Source organism: Dermacentor variabilis, chromosome 9 (genome assembly GCF_050947875.1).
Source record: "Dermacentor variabilis isolate Ectoservices chromosome 9, ASM5094787v1, whole genome shotgun sequence".
NCBI lineage: Eukaryota > Metazoa > Arthropoda > Arachnida > Ixodida > Ixodidae > Dermacentor > Dermacentor variabilis.
The window spans coordinates 63255823-63267946 of record NC_134576.1 but is presented as its reverse complement, the minus strand read 5'-3'; the positions used below and the strand labels follow the sequence as shown (position 1 = coordinate 63267946).

At 50.8% G+C, this 12124-nt stretch overlaps 1 protein-coding gene across 18 annotated transcripts in view; it reads left to right on the top strand.

Moving 5' to 3' along the window:
- LOC142592743 (cell adhesion molecule Dscam1-like) overlaps window positions 1-12124 on the top strand; it is a 187397-nt gene that overhangs the window by 143312 nt on the left and 31961 nt on the right. For 17 of the 18 annotated variants that reach the window (XM_075704365.1, XM_075704378.1, XM_075704369.1 and 14 more), the window contains 4 exons: window positions 8124-8243; window positions 9698-9865; window positions 10772-10916; window positions 11672-11820. In XM_075704365.1, the coding sequence (XP_075560480.1) occupies window positions 8124-8243; window positions 9698-9865; window positions 10772-10916; window positions 11672-11820 (582 nt within the window). Of the gene's footprint in view, window positions 1-61; window positions 350-8123; window positions 8244-9697; window positions 9866-10771; window positions 10917-11671; window positions 11821-12124 lie in introns of all 18 variants that reach the window. The other variant, XM_075704371.1, reaches the window with a different exon arrangement.

Genomic DNA, 12124 nt, shown 5'->3' with positions numbered 1-12124 from the left:
GACCGGATTAGTGAGGCTCACCAATTCAGACTCGTAAAAGCACTCCGCGGGACCATTCCAGGTTCGCCGAAGATCCAGGCGTTCAACTTCTCTCCGGACTTATCTCTCGGCGATACCACATTGATAATGTGCGCCATCAAGAGCGGGAGCCACGGCTCTCACGAGCTGTCGTGGTTTAAAGACGGCCTTCCGATCAGAAACCAAGAACGCGCCACAATCACCAGGCAGTCGGACACCCTGTCGACGCTCACTCTGCAAAATTTGAGGCCCGAAGACTTCGGAAACTACACCTGTGTTGCCACCAACGCCCGTGGAACCGACCTGTATTCCACAACACTGATCATTCCAGGTGACTCGCGCGCTAACGGGATTGCTTGCATAATTGTATACACGGGTCCCGTAAAACTATAACTACATTGAGACGGGGTCCATCGGCCATGCCTGCGTAATACGATATTTGCTCGTACAGGTCGTTTGGGACGGCCGCGTAGGCTACGTTTGTGTACATATAGTATTCGCTGTAATGCTCGTGACACGGTGGATGTACCGCAAATTGCAGAAATGCATAACAAAGCCCCGCTGTTAGCCCGTTCTCTTTATACGTATGCGGCACGGGATGAAGCGCGTTCACCTCAACACGTCATCTGTCCCGGTTGAGCGCACCGTAGACTATCCTCGTTCTCCACTTTAGTGTTTTTTTCGTTCGGCTCAAACTGGAACTAACGGAACGCCTCGGTTATTTTGAAATTTAATGTTGCGCGAGCTGGAGGTCAGCAAAGCACGTGGTATCTTGGCCGTAACCGGGACGGGTAGACGGGGCGAAACCAGCTGTAACAAAACAACGCGATTGCAACATTTGTCCCGAAGCGGCTGATTGCCAAATAGTGGTTAACTATCGGACATCACTGATTATGGCAGATACACCATCGTGCGCCAGCTGCTATGATATGCCCCAATATGAGAAAAGAAAAATGTCTTGCGAGACCCTTCCCAGGTGAAGCGCTAGTTATACGTTCCGGAGACGAGCTTGCATTACTTTCCGCTTGCCTATATATATATATATATATATATATATATATATATATATATACACACGCTGTTCGCGTGATCAGCCGGTGAATGAATCTTCGGTCACACGCATAACGCGCGAGAATCACTGAGGCTTCAAGTAAAGGCGGGGCAGTCACATGCACTGCAGCGCATCGTGTTTTGGGCGGCAAGCGCCACGCACACCACCGCGCACCGATGTGTGCGGGAGAGAGTCCGAAGGGACGCTTCACGGATCGCGGCGAGGAGTGTGCTTCCGTCTTGCTCCGTTGGACCGTTCCGTTTCGCGAGTAAGGGTTGGCAAGGGGGGGTCTTCGGGTGCGGTGTCCGTGACTGTACCCGTTGCACACGAACACGTCCCTTGCGACAGGCTACACTTCGGCGTTTGCCATTGTCTCAAAGTCCCCTCCCGTCTGCAGCCGACAAGCGCACAAAAGTACCTCTATGCAGAAACAAAATAATCGCGAACACCCATATACTGGAACACGAATCGTCATGGGCGGGGAGGGGAGGGGGAGGGGTGTAGCTCGTGATGTATCTAGTCGCTTTAGTAGTGAGTGTAAGGGAAATATATGAGTTTGAATTGAAATTGTGGGCGTCAACTTCCGACAGCTCCACAATAGCGTATGACGGCTGCTGTATAAGGGGAGGGCTCCGCAATAATTTCGGCTACTTAAGTTTCTTCGGTGGGCGCCCAAAGCACTGCATACAAGCATTTTTCGTATTTCACCCTCATCAGAACGCGACCGCTACGGTCGGGAGTCGAGCCCGCGACCTCGTGCTCAGCAGTCGAACGCCGAAGCCGGTGAGCCTGCGTGGCACATAATGCTTACGATTGCCCGTCAAGAACTTCGCTTCATGGCACACTTCACTCGATGCTGGGATGGTATTCTGCGAGTGCCCGCCTGGTGGGCAATGCTCGCTTCGTCTGCTAGTGAAGTGCTGGTTGGCTGGAGGCGCTTGTCTCCTTCTGACACGTGCACAGTCCCAGCCAGTCGGAAGTTGGGCAGCAGACGAAATGGACGTGTCCACTAGGTGGACAATTGCAGTATACGCCCCCCCCCCCCCCCGGTCTGCTGTTTTTCACGCTGCACTCAGTCAGAACACACTATGGTCGAATATGAAAAGGGGACTTGTAATTTACATTCAAGTAACAATTGGTGCAGATTCGCTCGCCAGTCCAGGTCTCGCATGACATGCTAATGTGTAGGTGTCGTGATTATCTCAAAAGAATCAGTCCCGCGATGTAGATATATCATCTCCGTGCGAAAGTGTTTCACTCGCGGTAGGTACAAATAGCTTTTGAGTAATTTTCGAGCATTTAAATATAAAAGCTTCAACTGCGAATTATCAAACACAATAAAATTAGTGCGAAAGTGCAGTAAATTTCATCGCGGCGGACCTATAGACTGGAAACATTTTCCGGATTATTCGTTGTCACTCACGCAAGATTTGTGTCTACACGAAGAAACTGCTTACTTGTTCCTAGCGTTCTATGGGTGCTTGTAGTAAACAACGCTTCGTACTGTGCAATGTAATAGCGGGAGCTTCATAACGTTGCGCATATACCGGAACGCGAACGTCTTTTTCTACTAATGGCCGAAACGGTTTTTCGTCATTCGAAACGTATTCCAAACTCGTCTGATTTCTGTCGCTACTAGATTCGTATTCTATTCGTCGTCAACAGTTACTATTCGCACCCCCTACTTGAAATGTCGCGCCCATACAGCGGCGCTCACGAGACTCGCGGAGCGGCCGCAAGATGGCGCCACGCACCCGCGTGACGAATCTGCTCGTTACGGCGAATCAAAACCTAATAAGCGAGAACAGAAGACGCGTCGTATCGCCCCGCAGCCGCTGGCTGGCTCGTTCGTCTCTGCGTCTTCGTGTTCACACGAAGCCCTGTTGGCGAAGCGGCGGACGGCATCCGTCGCCGGCAGTCGCCCCCAAGCCCGCTCTCGCGGCCAAGTTCGAAGGCTGACGAACCGCCGGGTTCTCGCTGATTCGACGTCCTGGGTATCCGGTGACGCACGGAAGACTACGAACACGCACGCGATGCCGTGGACGCTGCTGGTAACAGTTTACTTCGCCTCCTCCTGGTTCATCGGAGCAACAGCTCACGGTAAGTGCCGACTCCCATCTGCCTCTGTTGTTCTGAACAGCTGAAATAATAACAACCATTAAAAGAAGAGAACAGAAGGGACATGCGAAAATTCCAACTGTTTAATCGGCGCTGTCCACTGCGGACGCGATGCTAAAACAGTGCTGTCATGCGCGGACTACCATGTATCGGGGGGTATTCTGTCCCGCTCTGTAGTTAAGCATCTTAAGATTGCGTGTCATCATCATCATAATAGTCATCATCATGTGCGCATAACGGCAGGCGCAAGTCGCAATCATCTAGCGCAAGACGGTGCTAATTGGAGACCACTGCGAGAGGCCTTCGTCCTGGGGAGTGGACATAAAAATAGGCTGATGATGACAATGATAACGGCACCACTTGCGTATGGCACCATGAGCTGTGCTTTAACGGAATACATTTGCTAACTTTCTACAGTGCACCATTTTTTCTTGCTTACAATGTTTTGTTTTTGATTTGGATATAATTTCAGGTTTATACTGTGTACCTGTACGTTAAATATTAAGCCGGCTGCGCCGATCAGCTGGCCTTTGTTAACCAATACACTTTCTGTTGTTCGGAGGATTACGGTGGTGGCTAATTGGGCAGTGACAATAACCTCAAAAAGTGAGCGCGAAAAAGGAGCGCATCCTGGCACCCTCATTTATTTATTGATGTCTTTACGGAGTCGCATAGAAAGAAACGTCCTTTAGCTTACACCTGCTAGTTTTAAATGAGGAACTGTCCGGTTTGCTAACAGTAAAGGGAGGGGAGGGGGGGGGCGGAGGGAGGCGATGCTATTCTATTCGGTTTAAGGTATCCGGCACGAACGAACGAACGTGTTAGTTTGAGCGACAACTTGGCGCTTGGGCATCGGTAAGCGGTTCAATCAACACGCGAAGAGACGTATAAGCAACAATGCAGCAAACTGCACGCGTTATACGGCTCCCATTTGTTAATAACCTCGCGAAACAAACACTTTCGCTCAATCGTACTCGCGGATGCATCCGGCAGGTCGAGGGAAGGCGTCAAGCTGCGCGAGCCACATTGGTGCTTCTTTCGTCCACGCGCGTTCTTCATTTCGTCGCCCCCTAATGTCGTCTTAATTGTCCTTCAGCGCAACTGACTCCCACTTCCTGTTGTTTCAGAGCCGCCCGTGCTTCAGGAGTTCTCCTTCGCGAAGAACTCCTTCCTGGGCGGCACGGCCGTGGTGTCGTGCGTCGCCATCGCGGGAACCAGGCCCGTCGCCTTCGCCTGGTTCCACGACGGCGAGCCGGTGTCCGCGGGAGGTCCCGGCGGCGCGGCCGTCTCGCACGTGGCCGGCCACGTGGCCATGCTCACCATCGAGTCCGTGTCGCCGGCCTCGGTCGGCAACTACACGTGCGTAGCGCGAAACGCCGCCGGCACCTCGGCCGTGTGGGCCACGCTCTACGTCGAAGGTGGGTGCGCGCACGGTTCGACGAGCTGCGCAGGCGTAACGCGCGCTCTCGTGCGAGCTTCTCGTGTACACTAATTATGCAAATTGTGCGCCGCGATTCCCGTTTTCTCTGTTTTCTGTTTGCTCATAAAGCATATGCTTTCCTCCTCGAACGTGTCCTGTGTTATTCGCTTTCGTCTCGTTACTGTGTATCCACTATTGTCTGAAGCGATGAGTTGATTTGTTAATGCCATTTTTGGCGTGTTGCAAGCCCGATCATCGGTGGTGCTTTCGGCAAGCGTTTCCTTCGGCGTTGAAACTGCACGTGGAAAAACGTGTCTTGGAACACGCGAACTCTGTCTGCGCCGAATGGCGTATAAAATTTACCGCCGTCTTTTCCGCATACCGAATGCGCGAAAGCATCGACATGCACCTTTTCTTTTTTTTTAACTTCGTTTTGGACGTGCTTTATGTGTGACGTGGGCATTACGAATAAGCGCAGTCGGAAAGCGCGCTCGCGTACACCGGCTACACGCTTAGCGTATCTCGTCCGATTCGCGTAAGTGGCAAAATGTGCGTTACGGCGCTACCAAGCCACGATAAAGCGCTGACCGTAACCGTTTAACCGCTTAACCGCTGACCGCTTATGCTGACCGTAATCTTAAGCCAACCGCAATTCTGCGTATTTGAGACGCCCGCAACACCACAAATCCCAACATATATATTTGATACTAGAGTAACACTACAGCTCCTGGCACTACCTTGGAGTACATGTGTAACAGCGGCTGCTCTACCCTGCGGAGGAAGAGTAGCGCTGTGTGAACCGTCCCGCAGTAGGTCAGCGATTTTTCTTTTAGTTCAGTTCAATGAACCTTGGTCGTGTTACAGGCGTGTTCTGAACGAGATGCAACGAGAAGCCGGTGGTCGGCAGACCAGTGCCACAATGCCGGCGCACAGTTTCTCGCGTATGCCTGTTCGCACCGGTTTGAATTTTCTCAGCTGCACGGAACTAACGAGTGCTTCACGAAGCATACGTCGGAACAAACCGAAGTTCATTGGCCCCCGCAAGTCCACACATTGTACACGAATTAGGCGGGACATGCCCGTTCCTCGTGGTTTCACAACGTGGTTATTCGAATGCTGTACTCACAGACACACATAATTAGTCCTTTGTGCGCTTAACGCGCCGCCAATAAAGTACCGCAATAATGAGACGTGGTGTCGAACTTCCCTGTGTTTTCGCAACAGCGCTTGATGAAGAAGGTGGTCCTCCGGACGTGAGTACTGTCTCTGCCATGCACGTTAACGCTGTTTTGCAAACCGGCGTACCGGGCTGTAGACGGCCAATGTCTGGCCATTGTCGGGTCATTGCCATCCGCTCGGACTTAAGCGAGCTGTTTTGAACAGTGTCTGTGTGCCTTGTGTATGAACCCTCGCACAGTGCCGACTGCAGCTGTCTAGAAGACCGCTTTGTATGTTGTGGAACAGCTTTAGGTACGTAGTGCCTGTGGCACTTTAAGAAACAGTGATGTTTTTGCAGCATTGGCTCGTCATCGAGGTAGAACAGCTGTTTGTCGACGGTCATAAGCTATATTGCATGCGTTGACGGGGTTGTACATACGAGACAGATGTTCTAGCCGGTGAGACCGACATTGTGTGTTTGTGTACGTTTGTTTTTCTTGTAGGCCTTGCTTCGTAGTTCCCGTAAAAAAATATATTTCATTCAGAATTCTTGTCAAGAATTGAATATTTAGAGCGTAATACGTACAAATTCTGGGAGCAATCGTTTCTGCTATGCTATCTCGGCGTTAGGCTCTGCGCTCAACGTCGAACTGTCATGCCATCTTAACGACAGGGTGCGGCGCGTCTCGCCTAACAGGCAGCAAAGGGCGTCGCCGTTTCTGGAGACGAGTGCCGCTAAGCATCCAAAATGTAGAGGCAGATGCATCGTCACGTGTCGCTACGGGAGTTTGTGCTTACGCTCTGCCAGATGCACAGGAAAATGCAAAACAAGGCGCATTGCCTTGTGTCCTGCGGTACGAGTGTGGTTTAACGAGGGACAAGGTTAATGTTTGGGCTCCGAGCTATTTATCGCACCACGGACACTGTGGGCCACAATTAGATAGGATATGGCACGAAGCGATGGCTATCCACTCCTTTTTGGAGTTAACAATTGTGACGTTTGTACTGCGCTTGCTTCTTCTTCTTCTTTTTGCTTAGATAGCAGTGGCACTCCACAGTCTTATTCTAAGATTGCTAGAAGGGAAAAATTTGGTGGCTAATGTCTTCACTCGCCGCCAGATGGCGGTTAGGCAGCCACGAGGACCGTGGCCGGTACACGAATTCGTCCAAATGTTTTATTTACGCTTCTTTGTGTTAACATTCCTGAAGCCGATTTGAAACACACATTTTAGCTATACGACAATTATCAGTCATTCTCGCTACGGGCTGTGAGTTTTCAGAACGTTGCCCAGAAAAGAAAATCGTTCGGGACATTCAAAGTAGCGTAACAACAACGAGTATGACTGTCCAGGGACAATCTAGATTTGGCTGAACGCGTAACCAAAGTTTCGTATTTTACCTGTGTTCTTAAATATTGTTGATCAACTCAGATCCCGACGCTTGGTGTTTCCACTGCTCATATCGCAAACGTTGCGAGGCGAGTAAGAAACTCAACTGAATCTTTAAATATAACGGAAGGAAACAGAACGTGCTTTCCAAACAAAGCAAGGCCCAATCGTAAGAAGCCCGCGAAGTATGAATGATCCGCGGGATAGAACGACAAGAGCCACCAAATTTCACCCCGCAATACTCTTCGCGTGAAGGTGTATGCGTAGCGCCGCCAAGCCACGTGACACACGTGTTCGCGACACCTGCGTGCGATAACGGGACAGTGAAGAAAAACGGCAGGTTGATCTTGTAAAGGTGAATTACACTTCTGGAGCTGCGAAGCATGGGCCAGTTTTTACTGTGCGCGTGCTTAGAAAGCCAGAATGGATGTACACACGAAATGAGAATGGTGACACCATTCTGGCATTTTTGCATCTGCTTTCTGTGACGTCACAAATACTGGCAGAGCCTGCTTGCCCGTGCTTAACTGTAGAAATAAATATACGAAAAAAAAATTGAACAAGCCCACTTCGTTTTAGCGTTTGCAAAGAGACCCAAATAGGCAATAACACAGCGTAATGCAAAACGTCGACAGGACGTCAGCCAACATTCGACAAAGGAAAAATTTAGCCTTGATATCATCGGCAAAAAAACAAAGCACAACAACGCCCAGCTAAGCAACTGCGAATAGAGCAATGAAAGGATCGTCAATCGTCCTATGACGATAAATTGTTTCTCTTCACTGTCCCCTTAAGTCCTGAAAGTGATCGTATCTCTACAAAGTCTTTGTCGTGTCCTAAAACGTTTTGCTGGTGCCATATCTTGTCGTGTGTCGTCATTATTTAAAGCTTGTACGACGAACGATGTACTGGCAAGTTGCTCATGGTGTTGCACTGTTGGGCGGGGCTCGCTTGCGCGGGGCGATTGCAGCTGCTCCAGTCTGGTCCGCGGAACCGAGCGACGCCGAGGCTGTGCAGGGGAAGAACCTCTACCTGCCATGCGGTGCGGTGGGATACCCGAAGCCCAACGTCGTGTGGAAGATCCAGCTAGGTGAAGGCGCTTTTCTGCACCTTTCCTAAGGCATCCTCGACAAATCGCACTGGTGCGCCCCGGGGCCGCCCTCGCGCGCCGTTTGATCCAGTCATCGTTGCACCAGGGCGGCCCCCGTGCGCACCGTTGCGAATTGCCGAATTCGTCATTAATCACGCCAACCTGGAGCTCACAAATTCTACGTGGAAGTTTCAATGAGCCGTTGGCAACGTAGGCTTGGAGCGGCACATACACTAAGAAAACAGTGATAAGAAGGGAACACGGAAGGAATGGCTGTGAAGTGGTATGAAGCACGAAGGAATGGCTGTAAAGTGGTATGAAAAAAAGAAGATAAACCTCTTCACTTTATACCATTGTCATTTGCTAACACGCACACACCTACGCACTAAAAAGAAAATATGGTTTAGCGAGATCACGTTCTAGACACAGCGAGTGTGCAATACATAACTAATGCTAAAAAAAGATATCGCGGAGGCTGGCCAAGGCTACCCGACTTGATCACAAAATCGAAACTTTGCTTCTGCAGAGACATGGATTTCCGGAGTCAATGTACTCGACAACGATACCGAGACGTTTGAGAACAGCCGAGATTCACAACCTTCCGGCGGTACTACCGTATACGCTCCGGCAGTTGGGCGCCGGCTACATTTCATCGCATAGCGTGCGCTCTGGAGACTTGCATAGTGGTAGTGACAGTTAAAGGATACATCGGTTACAATAAACCGCAGCCCACTGCGACAGGGACGCGCGCAAGCTGTGGAGACACTATTTGTGAAGTTGCGGTCGTTTACAACGGTCGATCCTCTCGTATTACGCACATAAATAGCCTGGCATATGCGTTGAAGACTCCGTACTTTCAAAGTAAGCCAGCATCGCTAAGTATTACGCCGTCGTGAGGCCAAACTTCAGGTGCGCTAAAGGCCGCAGTTGGCAACCCTTTTGTTGCGCGCAGACGGCGGATATCTACATTTCCTACTAGCAAGTGATACAGCATAGAAATACGGACCGCAGACAGATGGAGTCTTTGTCAAAGGGTCTTTGTTGACAGTTTCGGAGGTAACAAGCGCGCGACCGCAACTGTCGTCTCGGGTCGCGCGCCAGCGTACCGGGGTCGGCGCACAGAGGTCACAAAATAAAAGCGCTTACGTACACTACTAGTTCACGTGTCACGCACACCAAACTGGTTGCTGTAACACGCGTGCAGAAACGTAGTATGGAAAGCTCGGCTAGTTCGCAAGCTTAAAAAAAAAAAAGGGAAGAAACCGTGACGAACAAGCGAGGACATGGCTCTCGTCCCTCTCTACTTTCTCGTGAGCTCGTCTCGTTTCTTTTTCTTTTTTTTTTATTTTGCTTTCCGTTGGCACGTATACACTATATACGGTGTCCTAGATGCGCGATTTGAAGAAATTTTACCTTGGAACGTTCGTCTCCTCCCCCCCCCCCTTTCCACACAGGTAACCGCGAGTTCGTGCCCCTGCACCCGGTGGGTCGCCAGCGCATCCTCGACAACGGCACGCTGACGGTGGCGGCGGTGGAGACGCAGGACGCGGGCGTCTACCGCTGCGAAGTCGCCAACGGCATCGAGCCGTCCCTCGGCAAGACGGTGACCGTCTCCGTGCACGGTACGTACATGTACACACACGGTGGCGAAGCCTTTTACTGCCGCGCTCGCTGGGGACTGCGCGCTCAGATACAACCTATCGAGGGAACGCGCGTTGGTAAATCAAAGACGAGTGTACAAGCGAGCATATTGCACCATTTATTCTTGAATATTTATTCTTATTTATTTATTCCATTTATTCCTATTTATTCACCATTTATTCTTATTCTTGCACTTGAACTCCTTATGTTTTCCAAGTCAAGGATCGTTGGCTTCACGAAACTCGGCCTGTAGCTCCAATGCATCGTTCGAACCGAAGGCCGTGTGAAAGCATTTTTGGAACGTGAGATGAAGTTAACAGTTTATTCCGAAAGATCTTTTCCTAAAGAATTGCCAGCGAGGCACCAGTGGAGCGTTAATATTCGATTGTATCCGGCGAATACATGCAGCGATGCTCTTTTACTCGGCAGAAGATAACACCAACAGTATGGCACTGGTGGCGTGAGCACCGAAGTCACCGCTCGTCGCTGAGAACAAAGGACACATTTTTGCGGACTATTAGCTTTTTTTATAAACGCGTCTGACTGCACGACCCTGTCTACCCTCGATTTATGGCATATCCTCCGAAATGCTTTGAACTACGTCACTTACATAGGAGCAACCAACCTGCCCGCATGCTTGCGTGCATTCTCTGCCTCCCCCTTTCTTTGCAAAATATCTTCCTCAACTTTCTGTGTCCGTGTTCGTTTCCCCCCAGCGCAGAGTAGCTAATTCTACGCACTTCTGCATAACATTCGCGTGTTCTCTCTCCTTTCTACAACTGGCTTTGCTCCGCCCGGATAAAAAAAAAAAAAAGTGACGTCACAGCGCAGAGTTCGCACGCCATTGACTTACCGTTGTCGCCGTGTGGTTAACGCTACGTGTGCAGTGCCGCCCACCATCGCCAAGGGCTCCAGCGAGGTGTCCGTGAAGCGCGGCGACATTGCCAAGATCGCCTGTGACGTCACCGGCGAGCTTCCCCTGGTGGTGACCTGGGAGAAAGACGACAGCCCGCTCATACCATCCACCGAAAGGTGAGACACGACGTCGGCGAATTGCTCGCCCCACGGAGCGCGATCCCTTCGAACAGAAGCCGAATCTTGGAGCCGAGGCTCCAAGATTCCCACTCTGGAAACCGGGACGCTGTTCTGGACCACGAAATTCTGCCGTATCTACGTTTCTTTAGCCAATCAGCGATGGTGATATACCCGCCGTCCGAACCAATCGGAGCTGACAAGATGGCGAATACGGACGATGTGGGGTAATGCGGCGGTGTCCAGAATGGGACTGTGGTAGTCTTCTAAACGGTTCACTGAAATTCTCGCTTGCGCGTTGTAGTCGCGACACAGTGCGTAAAACGTGGAAATACGTTTGAGTTACGTTGCATCGGAACGACCGCTTTTGTGAAGCTGCGCGTCTATGAAGTTGCGTGGCTGCGAGTGACGTGATCGCCGTCTGTTGACAAGGCGCAAGAAAAGAAGCGGGAACCAGGCGACAACACACCTGGCTTTACATATCTCGTGCACACTTCACGCCTTCTTTTGTGGCACATCGCCACTTGGTCGTAACTGTCGTAGGTATGAACCAACAAATCTAGCTCCAGGGCTGTCGTGTTTCTGAGAAACTAGCAAACTGAAAACACTTCCGCGTGAGTGGCGCAGCAAATTTGACAGTATGCACGTTGCGTGTACAGGAACACAGGTTGAGGTGCAGCGAACGTACTCGCGTTCGGCACAAGTCCAGTGTGTCCTTTGGTCTGACTTAAAGCCCTGTGCGTGCTTTCCCGCAGATACGAGACACACGAAGAAGTGACCCCTACTGGCGTCCAGTCCGTGTTGGTCATCCACAACACGGTCAAGAAAGACGCCTCGCAGTACGTGTGCATTGCCAAGAACGACTACGGCAAGACCAGGGACGTCTTCAGGCTCGCCGTCCTGGGTACGTAATCGCGCCTGCATGCAGACTTTGTTGGTATACACAGTGGCCAAACTTAAAAGATGGGACACAGTGCTTTATATACTTCGAAGGCGTGTCCCTTTGCTGTTCTAGTACGCAGTACAGGTGAATGTTTGACGCCACAAGTGGTGACATCGTGGTCAGGCATTTTTTTTTTTTTAGTTATCCTTCCTAGACGCAGGATTACTGTGCAGTTAAAGGCAAAATATTCTGTGTCCCTTCGCTGTTCTAGTACGCAGGACAGGTGAATGTTTGACGCCACAAGTGGTGACATCGTGGTCAGGCA